At 37.6% G+C, this 25,485-nt stretch overlaps 1 protein-coding gene and 1 long non-coding RNA gene across 2 annotated transcripts; both read right to left on the bottom strand.

Moving 5' to 3' along the window:
* Positions 1-1,428: 1,428 nt before the first annotated feature.
* Positions 1,429-3,575, bottom strand: LOC126973427 (uncharacterized). Its single transcript, XR_007731347.1, has 2 exons — positions 3,441-3,575; positions 1,429-1,773 (listed from the first exon to the last, which is right to left on the bottom strand). It is a non-coding gene; the product is annotated as an uncharacterized LOC126973427 (long non-coding RNA).
* A 2,305-nt stretch (positions 3,576-5,880) lies between these two features.
* Positions 5,881-15,236, bottom strand: LOC126973417 (adrenodoxin). The gene is made up of 3 exons (XM_050820681.1): positions 14,835-15,236; positions 8,698-8,877; positions 5,881-8,475 (listed from the first exon to the last, which is right to left on the bottom strand). The coding sequence occupies exons 1-3, from the start codon at positions 14,963-14,965 to the stop codon at positions 8,319-8,321; spliced, it is 468 nt and encodes a 155-aa protein (XP_050676638.1). The 5' UTR covers positions 14,966-15,236; the 3' UTR covers positions 5,881-8,318.
* Between the last annotated feature and the right edge of the window lie 10,249 nt (positions 15,237-25,485).

The raw sequence follows: 25,485 nt of genomic DNA, 5'->3' as shown, positions 1-25,485 counted from the left end.
AATTCTCATAAATATATTGGGAAGTTACTGTTAAAATATTTATATCTTTAAATCGGTCACGCAATGAGTCGCGAGGTTTCATATTATATATGCCACGAATTGCTGAGTTACCCCATAGCAGAATGCCATACGTCATAACACTATGAAAGCAGGTAAAGTACACAAGTCTAGCCGTCGATTCGTTAGTTAGTTGTCTGATTGTTCGAACATATAACAACAGAAACTACAGACTTATTCAGACCAAAAGTCAAAACGTAACAATGATCACTCCAAAAACAGAGCAGTGATATCATTTCGTGCTTCAATCACGACATGTACTTAACGGTAATGAAACTGCAAACCGTACTGACGCAACAGGACGAGCGCTAGGGGGTGAACGGAGCATGGGAGGGACCTTCAGAGATCATGTTATTAGAGACATAGTACTTATAAGAATTCTGCAACAATCCCGGAAAATTAAAACATACTGATACTTAATCCACCACCAAGCCTTGTGTTTCCTTATGGAGACGCAGATATCTCAATCTAGCGATAAATCGACAAAACAAGCAACACTAGAATATTATTATAAATAAATAAACTACGATTAATTTTTTCAGTATTATAGAATGATGGAAGGATATTGTGTTATGAGGATTATTATTATTATAATGTTGAAAATTCAAGGAAAGCATTTGTGTTGAGTAAAAAAGTATTTATTTTCTGGCAGTAAGTAAAGGATGTGTCCTGTCCGAATAACAGAAACTACAGAACTATTAACAACAAAAGTTAAAATTTAACAATGACTACGCCAAATACAAAGCAGTGATAGCGTGAAAATATCACGACATGTACCTAACGGTAATGCAGGGTTGACAATCTTGTCATTGGCAACCGAGTAATGGATGTAATATAATTTAAAAAAATTAAGATGGATAGCAACTCTACAATTGTTCCATACATTTATATAACATTACATTTTGGTTGCATTAATCTGTATCGTAATTTAAAAACCCTTCGAGAGATGGCGGTAATATGCATTCGATGACCACGTAACTTTACTACGGCATGTAAGATGGCGCCACGTTCTCTGTTTGAAAATATATTTACAATTTTATGAAATCTGATTTGAAAAATAAACAATTTATTAAATTAGTGCAACGAAAGTTCTCTCATAAAAAATATTTCATTTATATTACATTCAATATTTTTACTCTGTGGGTAATGTCAAGTCATGAAAGTTTTAATAGGTACCTAACTAGGTACTTAGTAACTGTCAACTTAAATTTTTAATTTAAGGTACTCTGTGTTTCAGTTTTAATATAAGGTACTCTGTGCGGTAATGAAACTGCAAACCGTACTGACGCAACAGGACGAGCTCGAGGGGGTGAAAGGAGAAGGGAGGGATGGGGTTTCACGTTCCAGCGAGGCCCAGAGATAATGTGGCGGTGCAGTAATTTAAAATTCAATTGTAAATAATTGTTTAATCGTCACTTATATAGCCGCCATTTTGTCTGTCAATTTGATTAACCTTTAACTCTATGATATCGTTCAACAGATTATTAATAACTCTTTCTGCGTCCAACTTAGGCTTGGTAATGTATGCAGCGCCATCATTGTCGAATATATTGTTGATTAAATCCTCGTTTTCATGCTCATATTTCCTTCGAACCTGATGGTTCTCGTAGGAATCCACGTGGTAGTAATGATTATGCAGTTGTAGCGCGCGACTCAGCATATTTAGACTTCTCTTTCTATAGCTGTGTGGCAATCTACGTCCATTTGTGTTTGGAACTGAAATCGTTATGCATAAATGTCTTGGCTGAGATTAAGAAGGTGAAGAGTAGGATTTAGAACTATCGTGTATCCAAACCTGTCCGCGACAGTAGGGTGGCTCTATAGTAGCAATAGGTTGCATTGGTCTGTGGTTAGGAACACTAAAAAATTGGCAGACTGCTGAACGTAGTGGTGAAATTAATTGATGATTTTTTTTTAAACTTATTATCAATAATATATTAATCAAATAAAAAAGAGTTAAAAAAAATACTAAAAAAAACGCTTTTTATCGAAATCCGAACAAAAAATAGAAAATAAATTTAAATTTGTTTTGTTTACAAAATATTTTGGTGTTATGACGAATGTATTAGCTTAAATTATAAGTTGTGAAATAGTACTTAGGTGTGAAATGTGATTTTGTTATAGATATTATTATTATGAGATACGTTGTGACACCCTTTCACTGCAAGTTATTTTTCAATTTCGCGCGCTGATTGTCATGGAACTTGACAGACTGACACTGAGGCGGCGGGAAACATATGTAGCCTTAAACGACCACATTGAAATTGCTTCATTTCGCTTGGGCCTACTCACGTTCTGAGCGTTATTATTCTAGGGCTATAAGCAATTCGGTGACGCGAAATCACCCATCCAAAATGTGTCTTAAGTATTTGCATTTATTTATCTCATGTGCCATGCTTATGAAAGCACGTAGGTGACGCGAACCCAAAGTATTTCTCCTACCAAAAGGTGGCCAACGCGTCTAAAGAAGTTGTCACTTCAAAAACGGAAATTTAAAAAACTAACACGACTACACTTCTGTTTAATTTGGAAACGAAAAAACTCAAAAACAAGAAAGTCCTCAAACCCGATTGCACTTAGCATAATAATCGCCGCAGTTGCTAAGACGATACTTATAATTGTAAAGACCGGATCATATGCTACAAAAAATGCCCAAAATATGCATGCAAATATGCAAGTAAAATATGCACGAAAATCCACAAAAAGGGCCAAAATATGCATACAATTAAACAGGAAAAAATAAAAAGTCATATTTTTAAATATTTTTTTTCTTCTATAAGGGCTTGTACTGTCAAACGTAATTGTGATAGACACTATTACAAGATATACCTACTTTGGTAACAATGAAATTTAAAATTTACCTTCAAAATATGTACTACTAAGTACTGTTCCAAATGTTCTGTAGAACAATTGTGTCTACGATCGCTTAATAAATTTTTGTAAGTGGAAAAAGAGTGTTCTACTGAGGTTACTGGGCAGAATTTAAATTTGAGAGCAATGTTTGGGCATACTATGAAAAGCATCGAACGATGAGCGAGATCGAGCGTAAATATGCATATTTTTTTTTTCTAAAATATGCAACTACTACTGAAAAGGTACTATAATCCGGTCTCTACTTATAAACATCAAATCCATAAAAAACATGTCAATTTAGCCTTACATAAATTATAGTATTTAGCCACTTTAAGAAGTTACGGCAAACTTGCACTCGACTAGGGGTAGGTAAATTATAGTACAGGAGCTCATTGTAGTTTTGTTAACAATAGTTTTAAACATAAGATAAATTGTAGCAGTCTACTGACTAGACCCTCGTTCTGGCGAAGTCGCGTAAAAAAATACCTTAAATAAATTTATTTAAACCAGACATATAAAAACACGCTTACCATATAATATAGCAATGCAAATAATTAATAATCTCAACAACATTTCTATGTTTATCTCTTGTTCACACGGCGTGACTGACCAATTAATATGAATAAACCATTGTTTCTTATTATAGAACTTTGATTAAAATTCGTGATATCTGTGTGGATTCAAGTATTATCCGTAGTTCTAATAATAAAAAAAAATACCAAACAAGTTTTTTTACATTTAACTTTTTACCTCTTTCATTAGCGCTACAAGCTTAAAACAAGTTTGAATTTTTAAAAAAGAATTTTAAACGGAAGTCCGCTACGGCAAGAAGGCGTCATATTTCTGTACCGTCCGGTTTCTTCGTCCCATAGAACCTACCGAACCTATCTTAATAGGATAGGTTCGAGCTATTACAGCTATTTTCGTTAATATTCAATAACGACGTCATATTGATATGTGGTAACTAATAATCTAACCTTCAATTTCATTTTTTTTTATAAAAAAATTGAAACACTTACACAAATTATCTTGCCCCAAATTATGCATATAGCCTGTGTTATGGGTTGCAAGACAATGATATATTTAATACAATATACTTACTTAAACATACATAAATACATATAAACATCCATATTCATCGTTTTAAATTATTTTATTTAATGAGTGAAAATTTTAAAAAGTCAAATGGTATTAATGGATAATAAATAGAATATAAAATGAAAATAATATCAGTTAGGTAAATGAAATGGCGGAATTCCAGCAACATTTTACTCTTTCATCAATAAATAGGAATAACGGACAAAATCAAGAACCTGATAATGACTTGAAGTATAAAAGTGTGTTTATTTTCTAATTAATAATATCAATATAACTCTATATCATTCTTTGTAAAATAAATAAAACCTCACTTGTTAACAATAACATAATTATAAAGATTTTTTTTATTCGAGGTAGGAAATGAAATGCCAACTTTGCTCAAAAGATGAGGTTATATCGTTTCCGAGAAAAAAAATATCAAAATTTTCTAACAATGCTCCTAGCTCTTCAGCAATACGTGAGTGCTTAGTTGGTAACACGGCTTTAACTAATGTATATAATAATAATAATGTATTTGTTATTTATTCCTCAAGTTAGTTATTATTAAGTTTTACTTCAATCGCTCGTAAAGATAACACGCACACACTTTTTTTTTTCGGAATCTTCTAAGCAACTCCTTACAACAGATTACATTTCTTCTTTAGGTTAAATTGAACCTTGTCCAATTTAACCTCCAGAAGACAGAGAAGTTTGCGCGTTTACAACTAAAAAAAAACCATTTGTCTTATTACCGCACTTCGACATCACTTCCTTTAAAGCCTCGCCTAGTATCGGAATACTGAGTCTCGAAATCTCGAGCGATTGCTAATTCTGCGGCCATCTGGAGGTCAAAGCCAAATTGGCTTCGAAGAGTCTGTGCGTCATAAATAGAGCGCGGCAAAACTTCAAGCCTGCCCACATTCTCGTGCTCTACAAGGCGCAGGACTGGCCACATATGGGGAATTGCTATCATCTCTGATCTGGCGCACCCCGGTGTCAGCTCGATCCATTTGACCGTGTGCAACGCAGACCAGCTCAAATTGTGGAGATCCAGTTCTCTATGAACGACTGGATCAGTTGGCGTTGCGTTGAGGCGTCGCTTCATCTGTATGTCTTCCGTCTTACCGCATTTATCACGGGGTGTGTTTCGAAGAGCTGTTTATTAATCTGGTACCTGCCGCAGGATTCCCCTTCGCACGACACGACAAATAAAGATGATGAGATTCCCACAATCTGGTTGTCTGGCGTTCCTCCACAGGTCGCTTTTCAAAGAACTTTCTTCCCCATACTAGCTATGCAATGAGCTTCCTTGTGCGGTGTTTCCAGGACGATACGACATGGGTACCTCAAGAAAAACCGCGTACACCCTTCTATGAGACCGGCAACGCTCTTGTGATTCCTCTGGTGTTGTAAGAGAATGTGGTGATCACTTAACATCAGCTGACCCTTACGATCGTTTGTCCTCTTCTCCTATAAAACAAGTGATCACTTACCATCAAGTGACCGGTACGCTGACATACACATTTCCCAAACAGCAAATGACATTATCATGTATCTAGGGGTGCTAAAAAATAATCTATTTTTATTTTCTTATAATCGATTGGAATATGAGAAGCATATACTTTTATATAATACAAGCAAAAACTATTTTTTTCGCTGAAATCGAATAGAATAGAATAGAAACATTTTATTAACAGTAAATTATATATAAAGTTATTTATTGTTATTAAAATCGATTTTTGACAAATCGATTAATTTTGAATAGAGAAAAATCGATCTTTATTTAATCGATTCTTTTCATTAATCTCACATCCCTACATGTATCTCATTATCTCCCTATAAAATTCTTACCTTAGAATAAGATTGAAAAGAATAAAGTAAATAAAAAAATAATTATGTAATGGAAACATCTTTAATAATATCATAATAACAAAATATACATACTCATGATAATTCATATAAATTATAAACATTCTATTACACTTAGAAAATAATTAATTTAGCGCCATCTTTAGCGCAACATTGTTACTATAAAAACTGTCTTCAATTTTCTATGAAATTAAAACACTTGTCTACTATTGTATACAATACAAAACATCAAGTTCATAATGTATTTATGTAACTAAAGTACAATTTAATAAAAGTGATTCTAATTACGATCAAGTAATCAATCACATACCAAAAATACTTGTACGGTGTATTGAAATGTTGTTATTATCATAACTCATATTAAACTTTACCAATAAATTAATCTAACAAAACTCGTACAAATATTTTCAGCGCGATGAAAGCGATTGCTACCGCCATCTATGTCAATGTTATCGATTGATCCGTGGCCGTTTCAGTTTTCGTAACCGTACAACATATAAATATGAAATAATCTTTATATAAAAAAAGATAAATGTCATATTGTTTCTCCGCGTCGGTGATCCACTGAACTCCTATGAACTACGGAAACGATTTTAATAAAATTTTGCACACTGTGTAGTTTGATCCAACTTGAGTGTGAGGATAGATTCTTTTTGCGATTCGTGGCCATTACATTCACAATTTATTTCTGTATGAATAATGTGTCTATATTCTACTAAATGCTGTAGAATAATATGTATTTGTTCAGGTGTAGCGAAGCGAAGGGGTCACCAGCTAGTATTGAATAAAAATAATAACATAGGCACATAGGGTTGCCATCCATTCTGAAAAATAGAATCAGAAAACCGCTCGTTGAGACATAATAATATTTTAAGTCTCTGCAGCCCATCAAATTGTCAACCAAAAAGTATGATCACAGACTATAATGGCAAGCCGTTTAACATTGCGTGTGCCTTGCGACTTCAAGGTCACCGCATGACGCAACGGCCCGGGTTACAATATTATAATTTATTGCTCTACAAGTGTTTGGGTGTTAAAGTTTATAAAAACGTACGTCGACGCTTTTGTTTTTAAACAAGCTAGCGCTTTGTTAAATAACATACACAATAGATTCTGCATAATTTTAACTAATTTAGTCTAAAGTATTTAGTTAAAGTAATTTAGTCACACATTTGTTATGATTTTTTTAGCTTTACCTAGAGATTACATTTCGATAATTACTAATTAATGTAGTAATTTTTATGACTAAAACATATTTAAAAGTTACTAATTAGTAATAGAATAGTTACTACAGCACCATAGATCATTTTAAAAAGAATTTTTAAATCGACTGCTATAGACAATTTTTACGGCTGACCGCATTTTGACGGCTTGTCGTATTTTACACAGATAAAGTTTTATATAAACTATTTCTACTTTCATAGTCTGTAAAATTACCTTTCGTTTGGTTAATAGAGTAATATGTACAATACAGTAATTATAGATCAGTACTTTTGTCTAGTTTTAACTAGTTAAGAACATTCATTTTTTGACGTACTGTTTATCTATAAATTAGTTTACGCACACTACGATCTACACGTACTTATTGGTTACTCAGGGCTGACACGCGCGATAAAAACAACAGGCGGCATTTTCACGCTACTTAGCTATTTACTTGTTGCAGAATTCCCTTTTTACGTTGCATAAATAGGTATCGAGATATGTTTTCGTGTATTTCGTCTACATAAATCTTTTTTAGGCTTGAGAAGAATTCGATTAAATAAAAAAAGAGAAGGTAATATGTATCTATGATTATAATTTAAGCGGCGTAGCGATAAATAACTGACTGGATGTCTACCTCGAGATTCCAACGCGCCTGTTAGGTATGTTTTACTACCGATAGCGTGGAGATTTACACGCATGGTATTGACTTAGAGACAAAAAGTTGCAACTATGTGCCCACCTTTGGAAAGCTCTGTAAAATCTTCTCGGCCCAATTACCACAGTGTCTGAAGACGAAGGTTGTTAACCAGTGTGTATTGCCAGTGATGACATACGGAACGCAGACGTGATCACCAACTATGGGCCTTATAAGGAAGATCATGGTCGCTCAGAGGGCAATGGAGAGCGCTATGCTCGGAATGGAATTTCCCTGAGAGATCTAATCAAAAATAAGGAGATCCGTAGGAGAACCAATGACACCGACATAGCACAGATGATAGCGAAACTGAAGCGGTAGTGGGCAGGATGGATTGGATGAGGGCAGCGCAGGATCGATCGTCATGGCGATCTTTGGGGGAGGCCTTTGTCCATTAGTGGACTTCTTCCAGCTGAAATGATGATGAATGATGATGTGCCCAGCTAGAAGAACTCTTGGGTAATTGAATAGCACCACCGAGATTTTTCACAAATACAAAAAATACTATATTTTCAAGGCTTTGTACACAAAAATAGACAAGTTTCCAGAAGTGTTTCGTCAAACATCAGCTTCTCGCGTCGTTGACAGTCTCTGGCACTTTCACCACCAAACCATCCAGATCCTTGGTAAGCGTCACTTGGCAGCCAAGCCGGGAAGTGTCCGTGAGACCATAGGCCAGGTCTAACATGTCCCTCTCTTCATCACCAGCTTGTTCTGGCAATCTGTTGGATTGGAAATTGTATCACAATGATATCGATACCGGAAGACGCAGTATTGGTAGGCCCCAAAAGATGGACCGACAATCTGGTCAAGATCGCCGGAATAGGTTGGATGAGGGCAGCGTAGGACAGATCGTCGTGGAGATCTTTGGGAGAGGCCTTAGTCGAGCAGTGGACGTCTTCCGTCTGGAGAAATGGAGAAAATGGCAGTCGCGAGTCACAAACCGATCAAAGTCTTCCTGTTTGAGCACCACATGACACGTGGAGCAGGTGACGGTCCCCTCGCAGGCACCGTAGCCATCGATGTCCAGGTCGTTGTTTACCACCACGTCCAACAGCGAGTCACCAACTTTACCCTCGGTTTCTATCCGCCGCCCGTCGTACATCAGAAAGGTGACCTTCACTCTGTTAACAAATGCCATTTTTACTACATCTACTATTATCGACAGAAGATTATCTCATGTCCTATTCTAGTTCCGGTTCACGTTTTCGCTCCCATTCCCAACATATTATATGAATCTTATTTCGAGGAAGTTTGCTATAAAACTAATACTTAATATTTAGGGGGGATGAAAAATAGATGTTGTCCGATTCTCAGACCTACCCAATATGCACTCAAAATTTCTTGAGAATCGGTCAAGCCGTTTCGGAGGAGTTCAAAGTTTAACACCATGACACGACAATTTTATATATAAGATTACAATTCATGATAGAAACCTATTTATTTCCTACTAAGTAGGTTTGACTATGTCGTGGTTTTCCAATGCACACAGTACTATAGCTTATATATATCTTCAACTTCGATTTAAAATTACGTAATAGGTATTTAATACCTATTTATATTATATAAAAAACTGGGCTATTTTTATAAGTTGACCTTATACTAGATAGGTACAGTTTAAGGTACAGAAGACAACCCTAATGTCGTCAGAAGAGGTAAGTCATGCGATAGAAAGAGAAGCAACTACTAGGTGAATAAAAATGTAGGTAATAGCGCAGTGTGATCTGAATTACACCTTATTGTATGGCCGCAAGAGTCCCTATTTCTTTAAATAATTTTGCAGAGTGAAACTTCATACTTGTACTATTACATATTCTTTGACGATTGTTCAAAAGTTATGCATGAGCGGAGGGACCTGGCTGGGCCAAGTGGCGATGTACAGTATTAACTTTTAGCATTTACTTTTTCACATATTAAAATCGCCTACGATTGTAAATCTAGTTGATAGTAGAAGGCCAATGTATTTTTATGATTAAATCAATTGTTTAAATACTCCACAAAAAAATTCTGAACAATATAAGTTTAAACGTTCTTTTGTATTTGTTCAGGTGTCGTCTAGTAATTACGAAACAAAATTAATTTATCAACAATACTATAATAATTCATATGTGCTATATAATATATATATATAAACAGGACGTAATAATAAATAATGTATGACCAGTCGATAATTCTGTAACTGGTCGCGATGGCTACTCTTAAAGATCATTTCTTTCGTCTTCTTGTAACACCAATTAGCACAATGCAGTAATTATTCTAGGGAACCTTGATATTCTGCAGGACATCCTTCACTTTATCACACCACAGACACAACATATTATCAAAAAACTTTAGGCCTATCACAGACGGCAGACTATCCGTAACGCACTTTTTAGTCTGCGATAATAAAACATATAGAATTATAAGCAGTACCGCATACGACGCGCAAAGAGTCTGCAACACAAAATATATATATATAACCGCGCCGTATAAAAAGTGCGACATAAAATATAACGTTCGCGTCAACACGCGCTAACGGAGATGACGCTCACTTAATTACGGGTGGCGATTGTTTCCGAAAACGATTGATTTTTAAATCGATTCGAATAGTTAGCTGATGAATCGATTCACAAATAAATCTAATGTATAAAAGATCAACATCTAAAGAATCGATTTAATTTCCAAGTTTGCATTTATTATAATGTAAATAAATATAAATCCATTTTATGAAAACATACGGTAATAAATGATCTCTCAATTATAATTCGATAATATGTATTTTCATAATGTATTTATTTCACGAAAAAGTTAAATTTACCAATGCTTTATAATCATTAGCAGCTCGCTAAATTTAGTATCAGACGTTTATGAAACGGCCCCGTTTATAATATTTCTGAAAGCATAGGATGGACCCAATATTCTCTATTTCTTCTTCTTTTTTGTATCTCAAGTACGAAATAATACACCACAATCTCTGTACTTCCACTGCGAGTACATCTCTACAGTTCTGCCGACAAAAGGACCATCGTATGCGTCGAGTCTGTGAAATATCTGCACGCAATGCAGATTTTTTGTGTGCCGCAGACTAGATAGCACAAAAAGTGCGTCGTCTACGATAGGCCTTAAACTGATAACGACAGTACGTAACCTAATCAGTAGAATGACATCGATAACTTTTTAAGAATCAAACGAGAAGTATCCAAAATATAGATAGTACTTACACACTCTGTAATTTAATTATAAGTAAGTATTAAACCTAATAGGTAGGTAAATATTAACTTTAAAAAATTCAAAGATAACAAAAACCTGTTAGTAGCATAATATAATTAATAAAAATGACACTTGATAAAGTTCAACAAAAACAAATGTTTACAACATTCAAGTTTAAAAAAAATAAGTACTGTAATTTATGAATGACTTTCTTGACTGAAGAGCCACTTGAAGTATTAATAAAATACTTCAGAACAATATGACAATTAATTTATAAGAACTTATCTTCAATTTTTGTTTATCAATGTGTTGCTTTATCTTTGCACGGATGTACTTTTAAAAGTCATTAGACATTACTACTTAGATTAAATAACGAAAACAAAGACTTATTATTATACAAATGAGGATTAAGAAGGTCATTCATGTTATAGTAACCTCTACAACGTAAACGTTTTGTAACAATTCTTTAAAATTTCGTAACACATTTGTTTTGTACATTTTTTGGGATCATGTTGTAAAAGCATACACATTGGCCAACAAAAGATTTAAACGAGAAACTCGACTACTCCGAGTATTAGGCATAACAAGTTTGTTTGTTCCTGCTATTAACATTATGATTTGTTTTTTTTGGTTTGTATTTGTTTTTATTTGTGCCAAAATATACCCACTTCGAACGGTTCCAACTCCAGTACCACCTCATCTTCTAAGTTTGCACCAAATGAATCAATGGCACTATTTGATACTGACTTCGAAGAAGTAGAGAGTCAAATACTGGGCTTGAAGAATGACTCAGCCGCTGGCATTGATAACATTCCGACGCTAGTCGTTAAAACATGCAAAGATGCTCTAGTACCTCCAATGACTCATATTTTCTTACCGAGAGCATTTAAAAAAGCACTAGTAAGGCCTGTATATAGTGTAACACCCGAAACGTTTCGGGTGTTACACAATTTCAAAGACAAGCTTATACTGCTTTTACGTACTTGCTCTTCGCCGCAGCATCTAATTATTAATGCATGGGTGTGTTAAATTGGTGTTGGTATTTCCTTTAGGTATATTATCATGCCATCAACAAATAAAGAATGGTTACCTAAGCTGAGAGAAATCAGGAAGAAAGATCCAAAGAAGTATGCTGAACATTTACGCAGAGGGAATAGGGACGTTATAAGAAGGAAAAAGAAGAAGGAATAATGTCCAAAAGGTTTTAAGAAGTTTCATGAAAAACGCGCGGTTGTGGAATAACAGACGTCAACGTAATACGGATGGTATTTTGCATTCACTCCCCGTAGGATCTTGATGTGCTTTCATACATTTTAAAAAGCAGTTAGAAGTGACTTCAATCCTGACTTGGGAGCTGTACCTAGTTCCTCAGGTAAACTGCAGGCTGTTCAAACAGTAAAAAACAGCATAAATACAGTGATATTTACACTAATTCAGAAGAGGATGAACCATGAAGAGGGATCAGTGCAGAAAAATAAACCTGGCACATTCATTCTTGTCAGATTTCAGCCAGAAATTTTCACGTTTTTGAAAGTAGTTGGAGATAACGCAACCACATTCAAACGTGATGAAGATATCTGTGATATGTGATACGAGAATATAATACGCCTACTCCTATTTTCAAAACTAAAGGTGATTGTATAAACTACAAATAGAAATTGAAATTGATGTCTTTGAAAAATTTATGTTTTCATTATTAAATATTAATCTGTATTAGTGTTTTATAATTGTTATGATTTTAAAAGAAAGCATAATATTTTATTAATAAAGCCCATAATTTCCTTATATGTATATTCATTTCATACTCGTAACACCTGAAACGAAGCATCTGTAACACCCAAAACAGTTAATTTTATTAATGGAAAATTGATAACTCACTTTTTATTGCTTGTTTAGATCGGCTAATTTATATAGTTTGACTTGTTATAAATTAAACTGGAGATTACTGGGAAAATTCGCTGAATTATGCATCTTAAGACAGATGGTCAGAAGGTAGAGGCAATTTCGTGTAACACCCGAAACAGCTACTTAATTGTAATTTTCTCTTTAATGCTTAACTATTTTAAAAATGCAATTTTAGGAAAAGAAAATTTTACCCAACAAGTGTGTGATTCAATAGTTATAAAATCTAGTTGCTAATACTACTTCTAATGAAACATTTTTTATTGAGTTCACATGAGCCAAATATTTAACATCCGGACCTATTCTGAGACGAAATAAAAGTGAAATATGTAAAATTCCCCCACAAGCAAAGAGGTCAGCTTGGATGACATCGCAGATTTTTGAAGAGGAAATGAGAAAATGGGATGCTGAATTAAAATCACGGGAAATCTTGCTTCTAGTAGACAATTGTCCTGCTCACCCAATCATATCTAATCTTCGAAACATAGAGTTAGCATTTTTCCGAACTAATAAAACCAGTATTTTACAACCAATGGATCAGAGTGTAATAAAAATTGATGCCTTTTGCCTTTTAAAGCCTAAAGTGTCACTATAGATGGAAAATGTTGATGGATATGATCGAAACTGACGGCAAGGTCTCGATCAACATGCTGCAAGCAGTGAACTTCTTACCAAAAGCCTGGCAAGAGGTAACAGCAGCCACTATCTAACATTATTTACGACATGTTGGATTATGTAGTAGCCAAGAAACAAACCAATTTGACAGTGAATACAATCTACCACTGAGTGAATGGATAAGCCAGTTCAACATACCAAACAATTTTAACGAAGATCTACAATCGTATGAAAATATAGATGAGGATGTAGCCACAATTGGTACACTTATAGATGAACAAATTGTTGATGTAGTGTCAAAAAGTCAGGAATCACCCAATAATCAAGATGAAGAAGATAATCAAGTGGACAAAGCTGAATCACCACCAACAATTCAACAAGCCCTAGATGCCGCTAAGTTGGTAGAAAAATTTTTGTTGTTTAATCAAGACGATTCCACCACATAACTAGATATGAACAGAATACATAAAATAATACAAAACAAGTACTAGCATAGCAAAAAACGTCAGACAAAGTTATCAGACTATATGTGTAAACAATAATTTATAAGCATTTATTATCTAAGACATACATATTAAAAATTCTTGTTAATTTGGTTGTTTTTTTGTTCACTCCATTTAATGACAACTCTCTATAACAACAAAAAATGCTCAGTCCCTTGAGTTTCGTTATAAAGAGTTTACACTGTATTTATAAAACTTTAAACACTAATTCCTTTAGAAGTTTGTGGCTTGGAACGTTTTTCAGGAACTATGTCCAATTCACAGGAACCAATTTTACTATACTTAATAAATAACCTATAGCTAATAGCTGTGTTACTATATATATTATAAATGAGTCTCATCACTTTATATAGTTATAATTTCATTGAAAATTAATAATATACACATGGTAAGGAATTGAATGCATTGTCTTAAAATTTTTGCAAGATATTTAATGATAATTATTATATACTTATATCTATTACATAATATAATGACATGGCCACAAATTAAAAATTGTTCATTTTTAAAAGAATACTTTCTGTGTATTTCTACAAATAATCCTAGCCAAATCGAAATAGTACTTTATAGAATTTTAGTTTGTTTGTGTTGGCAAACCACTGAATTACTTTAAAGATTTTATTCTAATTTAGCATGAATGTTAACAAGTAATTGGGACAGACTATAGAAAACATTTTATCTATCTATATGCAGACATATAATTTTTCCAACTTAGAATAGCGTTTACGCGGGCGGCATTGTGGACTTATTATTATCTAATCATTTATATATATTTAATGGGTATAGTAAAAGTATCTAAATAAGATAGTTATAATTTGGTTTACCAAAAGAAAAGTTATGATAATCTTCATTTTCTTAACTTAAAAACTTACTTCTCCTCAGCAAGAGCAAGGCGACCAGTTGTTAAATTTTCGACGCTCCTATAGTTTCCAAATGTAGTAACTTTTTTGTTTATACTTAAAATTTGAGGTCTCACAATAGATTTCACTAATTTAAAAAACATTGTTAAATTAATATAACACACTCAACTAACAAATCACTAACAAAATAGTAACTTATTCAGTCAATATTAACGATTTCAACTCTAGACCGTTAGCACATTATTTTATGAATTACAATAATCTACAATTCTGTATTGATATAACTCGACGGCCGACGACCTTTGAAGGTTTGAATATTTAGAGCAAAGCAAGCAGAAAGAAGCTCTATGAAAAGGAAAAACAGCTCAAGTTTGTCAGCGATATATATTCAATTTTGAATTTAAATTTTATGCTCAAGCCTGTCCAGTGACAACTGACAAGTGAGATGAGAATTATTGAGAACTTCACATTCACAACTCAAAACAAATGTCAATTGTCAAAATCTCGAAGGAAAGGTTACGTGTCCCAAATGTCAACACGTGCCATAGAGTCAGAAAGTCTTAATAAACAGAGAGAGGCCGAAAATCGACAGAAACTTTATGAGATCGTGTTTGTTTTGGGGAAATTGATAAAGCATGCTGAACTATTTCTTGGGATATTTGTACCGTGATAGACAATACGGCGTGTGACTCATGTTGCGGCGAGACTAAATTTAAAATGTTCAGAAATCTTTTGCTGCACGTAAAATAAAACGCATAGATACGAGCTCGCGCGTGTTTAAATCGAGCGGAAAATAAGCGATTTTCAACAATTAGAGAGCCAAAGAACAAACAAGAAGGAGAGACAAAGACACTACGTTAATGTGTCAGTGAAGTGAAATCTACATCACTGCAATATCGATGGCAAAAATTCAGCAATATTTATTTTAAAGGAATAAAGAACTGATTGAAAGTAAACGAGTATATTATTATTTACAACATAAATACAATGATATTTAAACGTAAAGATAGGTTACCTAGACAACATTCGGTGTTTGTAAATGATACATTTTCGCACATGAATAATTTAACATTGCAATAGCACACTACATTACGATTACACGTCAATGAAGGATAGTAAATGCAATTATCGCAAGCGAAAAAGAGATAAATCTAATGTGCTAATTGCTTCGTATTTGAACAGAAAAATATAGAATAATTCATCAGATATAATTTTTTACCGTACACCATGATTTATGCCTAAAATACGATTCATTCATGAAGTAGTAAATGTTTTAAAGTAGTAAAACTGCATTGAAATTAGGTAAATAAAGTGTCATTGATGTTATAAAAAAATAATTTAATATTAATTATAATACAGTATGGTCTGCATACCTATGAAATAAATAAAAATATAAGTAATACTAGTCCACAGAACTATCGCAAAATTAATTATTTAATTAAAAACTTTAAATTGAAAAAGTGAAATTTCAAACAAAATAAATATTCAAATAAATACACTAAGAATTAGCAGTACTGTTTAGACAACGTAAACTGACCTCTGGATCGTCGGCTTCACCTTTGATTTGTTTGATTATTTGCGACGAAATAAAAATTCTCTATGTTCATTCTTACGAACACTTTTTTATTTCGGTATAACTGAACTGAACTGTAAATTCAATATTGTGCATCTTGTTTTATATTCAAAAAAACTCACCCGTATTCGCAAACGTCAAAGAAAAAATAAATGTCAAATTCACCGTAAAAGCATTAACAATTAACAAACTTAAAAACACAATTTACACATGTACACACATACAGTAGTAGAAAGTGTCCATTTCAGCTTGATTCCTTCGAAAGGCAAACTCATAATCTATTCGCCCAGAAGACTCGCGATACACTGGTCACTGATGAGTGATGATTGAAGTGGTGAACATTCAAATAACGAAAAAAATAAGTCTTTATTAGGGAATACGTCACAATTATAGTTTATCGATACTTTTTTACCATTATTTAGCATCCATTACGAAATACCTACCCAAGGATAGGATACAATAGGATACAACTATTTTTGTGTTATTCGAATGTTATTATAATCTTAACAAATTATAAATTTAATGAACTTCCAGCAAGCATCATTTTACGATTTAACTTACGAAACTACTGTTTTGTGAGTTGTGGGTGACTAAAAGGGTTTTTTGATGTGACAGAGTCATGCTGTCGTCCTATGACTACATTACGATCGGACCAGACTCGATCGGATTAAGTTTCTTACTCGCACAGAATAATGAAAGAATAATAATATGGGTAGGTGTGTTTGTTGGGGAGGATATCTGCTGTCAACGTTTCGGCAATTTCAAGGGTAGGGAGTACTCTCTGGCTGCGAGTAGATTATGAAGACCACGTCCAGTCATGTCTACAGGTCATCTGGAAGGTGTCAAGGAAGCCAAATTGGCTTCAATGAAGCTAGGGGTCATTAATAGATCACGGTAATACTTCAAGCTGACCTAGATTCTAGAGCTCTCCAAAACCACTGGAACACCAGACACTGCCTGTATTGTTGTCACCTCTGGTCGGACGTACCCCAGTATCAGCTAGAACCTATTGCCCGCGTGCAACGCATAGCTGCCCGAATTTTCGGGGATCCAGTGCTCTGTGAACGGCTAGATCATTTGCGTCGCTGGGAGTTTCCGAACAACTACTTGACCTGATTCCTGCCGCCGAATTCCACTTTCGCATGACTCGCCACAAATTACGATATCATCTCCACCATCAGGATGTCAGGCGTTGAAATAGATATCTTTAAAATCAGCCTGTACACCTTTCTAAAAGCCCGGCAATGCTCCTGTGATTCCTTTGGTGTTGTAAGAGAATGATCAATTAACATCAGGTGTCCTGTACGCTCATTTGACCGTTTAATAAAACCTACCTAGCAACGGGTAAGTTGATACGGTTTTTAAAAATTAGATTGCTTTCTATTACATAACATGTAAGACATTAAAAAACGTTATTGTTTATTTCTCCTTTGTTTATAATTATTATCTGTTTACTACTTAAAAAAATAATTTAAGTAAATTCATTTTCATTTCTTTTCATTAAATACACTAAGTATTTAAGTTTAAGTAATTTAGTAAGCGTAGTGTTTTAAGGTTTTTTACGATATTTCTAGAAACACTGTGCGCTAAGTATTTAAAGTTAAATAGCTTTTTGAATCGGGTATTATTTCTTTTAAAAGAAGCTATTTATCGATAGGTTGCGCCCTACCCTAAGCCCGTCCGCGTTCTTCCACTTTAGGACGGTCCGACACGAACAGCGAACAGGCAACATCGCTTGTGTTCTATCCGACAAACGACCAGCGTCTTTGAACTTGTAGCACGCGGGATGGCAACATCGCATTTTGATGTGCAAAGATTCAAGTTCATTGAATCATTGAGTGTTGACCCAGTGACCTCGTGACCCAATTGTACAATGTGCATGTTAATATTCGCTCAAAATTAAAATTCTACTTTTTGACCTAACTAGTGCACCGATTTTTTTCATGTTTTGTATATCGTCAGCAAATGTTATTTATTTTTTATTTACAAGTAGGTACAATAACAGATAACAAGATAAAACTATCATCTAATAACAATTACAGCATATTTTTATGATCCTGAGATCCAATTAAAATTGTACACATCATTCACCAAATACAGTAAAAAATAATAAGTGGACACAACAGAAATTACATTATGACGAAATTTAAGTTAAACATTAAATTATTTTACTTAAACTAGCAAGTTCTATAAAGATTATTTTTAAACAAGTTTATATTTGTAATGAATATATCAAAATCAGCACACACCTCATTAAATTCTCTGCAAATTCTCATAATTGGGTTGTTATGCGATACATTATTATTTGGAGAATTGATCGAAAATAGACATGGAATACGCACAGATCGTGTTGGCACTTTAAAGTTTATCAAACTTAATAGAGGACTATCCATAACACCATTCGCCATTACCATGTTATGTATAACGCACATATCAGATACCCATCTTCGCTTATCAAGACTATACAAGTTGAATTTACGTAAGCGCTCAGAGTATTCTGGCGATTCTGATAACAAAGCTTAACGTCCTATATTCCTTTGAACAAATATCATCATAATGGCTTTTGAAGGATAAATCCGAGTCAAAGATGACGCCCAAGTCCCTTATCACATTCACACGATCTAGAACATTATAACAGTTATAACAAGTATGTGGCTACATTTAATTCATAGATGTAAAATAGTTCGATTCAGGCAGGCAACGCGAGCACACGTGCCGCGTTATCTGTCCTCCATCGAATATTTTTATTACCTGCGTTATCGCACTATCTGCTCAGGCCACCTGGGCTGTTATCGCGCGCTATTGTTCGGGACTCTTTGAGTCTCGCACCTGTTACGTTCCTTCGCGGAACGTAGCTTAGTTATTATCTGTGTTAATTACCCGGTTTTACGATCGTGTTAGTTAGCAGCATTTTTGCATATTTTATTATTATTAATATTATTTATTAATGTGCAAGTGTACAACTTAACTATAGTTGTCCACTTAATTATTATATTCCCCCTCTGCCTGACCCGGGCAGCGGGGGTTGTTGCCCGCCCAACCTAGTTAATAAATATGACAACCATGGCTTCACTAATGGTTCCCAACGAGGGCTTCTTCAGCGCTCTCTTAGATAGGTTATTTTCGGAGAAGATCGCTCCGCTAATGAAAGTAACAACCAACTAATATAGCTCATCGTCTGACGTTTCGGGTTCCGACGGGGAATCCGAAATGGAACTAGGTAATGACTCCGACGCAAGCTCCGTAGCTTCGGTCAAACCAAGGAAAGTGATCACCTGATCAGCCCGTCCGCCTGTCCTTCAGGCGTACTTTGATGCGCAGGCGACCCCTAAAGTCCCCGCGGTCAGTCCTGACCGCACGGAAGCCCCTCAGGCTTCCAGTGCTTCACCAGCCCAGCCGGAAACCGCTCTACCGTCGAGAGCGGAGAGTGTCGCATCAGATGCTGACGGCTTCATCACCGTCAGTCGCAAGAAGAAGCGCGGTCGCGAATCGCCTTCTCTTGATGGCACACCCGCCAAGAAAGCCGCGGCCACGACTGGCTCCACTCCCGCGCCCGCGCCCGCGCCTGCTAAAGCCCGCGTACCGGCTCCGACCAAGCGCCCGCCTCCTATTTTTATAGGAGACCGAGGCCGCTGGTTGGTTATCAAAAATAGGATCCCGAAGACGCTCTTCTCCCAGGCGAGGGCGTACCAATCTCTCATCAAATTAGAGACCAAAGAAGTAGCGGACCACCGCGCCTTGACATCCCTTCTTAGAGAGCTGAGTGTGGGTTTCCACACGTACGCCCTGCCTGAGGAGAAGCGTCTGAGGGTCGTTATTAGGAACGTCCCCAGAGAGTTAGACGAGACCGACATTCTGTCGGACCTCAAAGAGCAGGGTTACCCTGCACACAAGGTGCACCGTATGCGCGGAACCACCAACAAACAACCATTTAACATGGTTCTCGTCGTCCTCGACCTCACGCAAGAGGGAAAGGAAATTTTTAACATAAAATCGGTTTGCTCCCTTCAGGGCATCCGGGCCGAAGCTCCTCGCAACCGCGGGGGGCCTGGTCAGTGTCACAGATGCCAGTTATACGGGCACTCGGCACGCAACTGCGAACACACCCCGAGGTGTGTGAAGTGCCTCGGCAAACACGGCACGCCGGAGTGCCCTCGACCAGCGCAATGCGCGGAGCCCCCGGCCTGCGTCTTATGCGGGGAGAAGGGGCACCCCGCGAGCTATCGCCTGGGCAAGGTCTCCTCCGGCTGCCAACGCTGCCACAGAGGCCACTTTCGCTGCCCCCGCGCCCCTCCGGCCACCGGTAGCGTCCCGCCCGGCGGCGTCGGTCCCGCGACCGAGGCCACCGGCGCCCGCGTCCGCGGCAACAGGTAACCAAGGCGGCAGCACCTTTGCCTTCATGTTCGAACTGTCAGAGCTGTTCGACATAGATGAAATCATAGCCCTGGCCAGCAGGCTCGAGGCTGTCCGGGACGACCCGCCGTCGCTCCTGCAAGTTATGGCAGACAACGGCAAAATATTCCGTGCCATACCGATATAGGGCGAAAGTATAAAAACATTCGCGATGCCTAATTACGTAAGCGGACGGGTTAAACCACATACGCTCCGTATAGCGTATTTTAACGCCCAAGGCCTTAAGCCTCAACTAGACTTGGTGAAGGAGTTCGCTCACGAACATCAATTAGACCTATTCTTAGTGCAAGAGACATTTCTAAAAACCACGTATACGCGATCCGCGTATCGCTAATTATAACTTAGTCAGGAATGATCGCACCACCCGTATGGGCGGCACCCTCATTTATTTTAAAAGGTCTCTACAATGAAGACTTATAGATCCTCCGGTCCTCACTAACATCGAGGCCTCTGCCATCCGGGTCAGTATGGCGATCACTGTTATTTCAGCTTATCTTCCGCCCAACAAACAAGTATTATACACAGATATAGAAGCATTACTCGGCCACGGGGCCACAGTCATAGTGGGCGGCGATCTTAACGCCAAACACTCCAGCTGGAAGAGTAGAGCTACAAATAGAAACGGAATCTTATTAGATTCGCTGACAGACACACTGAACTTTTCAGTAATAGCACCCGACGAACCAACACATTATCCGGATAACGTCGCGCACCGACCCGACATTCTAGACGTTGCATTACTTAAGAACGTAACGCTCAATGTAAATTCAATCGAGGTTTTTCACGAATTAGAGTCAAACCACCGGCCCGTCGTCCTAAATCTAGGCCCACTGGTTAACTTTCAACCACCGACGAAAACAGTGATCGACTGGCAACGGCTGGAAAAGGATCTCGAGTCTATCAAGTCCGACGACCTTGACCTTATACCGGACGTCATCGACTCGGTCGACATGGCTCACAGTGCTATCTCTCATGTGACGTCACATATACAGAATAGGATCAAGGCCTGCTCCAGGCAGGTTCCGACGATGCAACCGCATCGCCTAAACCTGCCTCCAGAGGTCAGGAACTTACTCACACAGAAGCACAGAGCCACTAGACTTTACGATAGGTATCCGTCGGTCGAGAATAGGCGCCACCTCCGCTACCTAAAGCGGGTGGTATGAGAACGTATCGCGGAACTCCGCGGCGAACGTTGGGACCGCTTGCTCGGCAACCTTAAGCCATCACATGTGGCTTTCTGGAAGCTGCCTCGCGCGTTCAAACAGAAGCCGCCCACTGTCATGCCTCCTTTGGACAGACCGGGACTGCAGCCGGCGCTCGATGACGATGAGAAGGCTGAATGCCTCGCCGATAGTCTCGAGAGTCAGTGCTCTCCAAATACAGCAGCCGACCCGACACACGTTGACGAAGTTGATCGTGAAGTTGAACGTCGCTCCGCTCTGAGCCCTTCAGGCGATGTAATAAAACCCACCTCTTACGAAGAGGTGAAGCTAATCATTAAGGAGCTTAACTACAAGAAGGCCCCAGGGCCCGACACTATAAACAATAGGGTTCTTAAAATCCTACCCTAGACTCTAATTACTTTATTGGTTACCATTTTTAATATTCTATTGTCTAACAGCGCGTTCCCCGAACAATGGAAGGATTCCATTGCTATCGGTATCCCAAAACCCAATAAACCTAAAGCTAATCCGAGTAGCTATAGGCCTATTAGCTTAATTAACTCGATCGGGAAACTTTACGAAAGATTAATTCTCGCGCGTCTTAATCATTACATCGCGGAGCTCAACCTGATACCCGACATACAGTTCGAATTCAGAACCGCTCACTCGTGTCCCCAGCAGGCTCACCGACTCACCGAGTACATTCTCGTACGGCGTCAACTTCACGCTACCACGGCAGCCGTGATTTTCGATGTCGCGAAGGCATTCGAGAAGGTATGGCACAACGGCTTAGTATTCAAGCTGTATCAATTGGGAGTGCCAGACAGGCTCGTGCGCATCATACGAGCCTACCTTACTGATCGCTCCTTCCGATATCGAGTAGAGGGCACCCTATCCTCACCCAGGCCCATCATGTCTGGCGTGCCACAGGGTTCAGTCCTCTCTCCCACTCTTTTCTCGCTCTTCACGAGCGACATTACCAAGTTTCCGAGTGTCCAGCTCGCTCAGTACGCTGACGATACGGCACTCTACTTTGGCTCCGCTCTATTGAACCGCTCAACCTTGAGCAGGAACATTAAAGTGCTTCAAGCCGCCGTCGATGAACTAAGCAACTGGTTCAGAAAATGGCGGATTGAAGTGAACGGTAAGTGCAGCGGTACTCTTCGGTAACGCGAATAGCATCCGCGCTTAAAAACGACCGACCGACGTCATTAAATTGTATGAAACACCCATACCGTGGGTGAAGGATTACAAATACTTAGGAGTCACGTTCAACAGCAATATGAACTTCAAGAAACATATTGATACGGTATGCAATAGAGCCCGATTTGTCCTCAGTCGCCTTTATCCACTTGTGTGTGGGCGAAGCAAACTTCCGCTCAAACACAAAGTGACGCTGTACAAAACCATCGTACGGCCCATACTGTCATACGCAAGCGTCGTTTTCGCGCACACCCGACCAAGCTACTTACGTCGTTTGCAAGTAGTTCAAAATAAATTCACGCGCATGGCAACCGGATCCCCGTGGTTCATCCGAAACGTTGACCATCACCGCGACCTAGAGCTTCCTACGATAGCTCAACACTTTAAAGAGATCTCGCGACGCTTCTTTGACAAGGCGCCTAACCATCCCAACATCTTGGTTAGGAAGGCATGCGGGTACACCACCCTTCACCATAGTCTCAACCCAATAAGACGTCCCAGACACGTAACGGTAGACCCGGATGACGACATCACCATCGCGAACGCGACACCCACACAAACACCGACACAGACACGCACACACCGCCTTCGCAGGCGTAGGCGCGGTCAACCACCGCAAACCACTGGTACTCGTCGCTCTGACGATGGCCAGCGGCCCGCACCCTAGATACACCACACATTGTTTTGATACCCGACGAGACGTTAGTCCTCGCCCTGTAATCGCTTCACTACACTCACTCACACACGGACTGACTGACGGACTGACATACACCACTTACACAATCACAAACACACTCCACAAACAGACACAAACACAAACATACATGCACACAAACATTTACACTACGTACATACATACAAACACACATACATACAATCATAAACACATACATACACACTTACATACATTACAGAAAACATCACCACACTCGCCGGCGAGTGTGTTCTTATCACCTTTTCATCTTTCATCTTCATTTCATTTCATTTCATCTTCATTTTCATTCTCTCTCCTCCCACAAGCACACAGCCGGTCTGAGTTTCGAGTATCCTTAGGAGACGCCCCGCGACTGTTGTTGCGTAGTCTTTGCGGCCTCCACGGCCCACGTCCTACTTCGCTGTGAAAGCCAGGGCTGCTAACAGCACAGAGGAGGTTTTAGTCGGTATGGGGTGTCCGCTTACGCGGACACTCGAGTCCGACATATTACGCTCCGTTCCGGGGCGTAAATACGTAACCGTATTTCCTCCTCTCAAAAAAAAAAAAGATGTTAAATACATACTGTATATAGCCTGTTCAGGCGTATAAAAACGTGCACGGCGGTACTTCACAACGCGTCAATATTTTTCTAACTTTACCCACAATGTTGTGGTTGGATCTGTGACATTGATTTTATATACACGAAATGGAGGTTGCTCGCATCATTCTTTATATCAAGCTTCGATTGTTATTAATGAGTACTTGTAATTAAACCGTTTCTACAATTTATTCGGTATTTTCATTTTAAATAAGTACTCCAGTGTACGAGTAACGTACATAGCCATATTGATGATATCAATTATTTGTACATGAAATAATGAAAAATAGACATAACAAAACAAAACCGAAATGTATTTACAGTAAGGGTACCAATTTTACTAACGGCGGCTACCAAAAAGTTTTAAGTTTACAATTATTATTTTTTGTATCATATATTATTGATGAATTGAATGATGTCTTTTTGTTGAGGGTTTATTACAATAAGACAATAGGAGAAGAAGAAAATGATCCATTGATTCTTCTGCAGTTAGCAAGGGATATACCGAGAGGGACAGTGTTACTGAAAAATCTCCTACGTAAGCAAATAGCACTCACTGTTTGCGTCCGCTACCTACACTTAAACTTGTTTTTGTAGTTTGATAGTTCAGCTACATACGCGCTTGTTTATTCAAAATTATTACATTTCATATTACATTCACTGCATCAACGCCTTTTTTACATCATTTACTAAAATATACTACCTCCATCAACCCTCAACAGACAGCATCAATATTTCGTCGTTTCTGTATCTATGTCCGCACTCGAGACTCGAGTCTCGTTGCCATGGTGACATATATTTATGATGCATATTTATTTTGTTAAATAAATAATGAAATCAAATAAAATTTTATAGTTAATGATTTCTTAATTGTGGTACGTAATTCTATGATTCTTTTTTTACTTTCGTAATAAGTGCATCTTCCCATAACACAAGACGGCATTTTAATGTTGTACCATTGGTTGTACCTATATCAAATTGTAAGCAATTCTGTCAACAACAAACGCATGCGTACC

The sequence above is a fragment of the Leptidea sinapis genome, chromosome 29 (genome assembly GCF_905404315.1).
Source record: "Leptidea sinapis chromosome 29, ilLepSina1.1, whole genome shotgun sequence".
In the NCBI taxonomy this organism is placed as follows: Eukaryota; Metazoa; Arthropoda; class Insecta; order Lepidoptera; family Pieridae; genus Leptidea; species Leptidea sinapis.
This window is presented reverse-complemented; position numbering and strand designations above follow the sequence as displayed.

Excerpts from the sequence above, each read along its gene's own strand:
- LOC126973417 (XM_050820681.1), bottom strand. The coding sequence starts at position 14,965 with ATGTTTTTTAAATTAGTGAAATCTATTGTGAGACCTCAAATTTTAAGT. Across the intron at positions 8,878-14,834 it reads CTTGCTCTTGCTGAGGAGAA|AGTGAAGGTCACCTTTCTGA; the intron begins GTAAGTTTTTAA and ends ATTTGTTAACAG. Across the intron at positions 8,476-8,697 it reads AAACAGGAAGACTTTGATCG|ATTGCCAGAACAAGCTGGTG; the intron begins GTTTGTGACTCG and ends CCAATCCAACAG.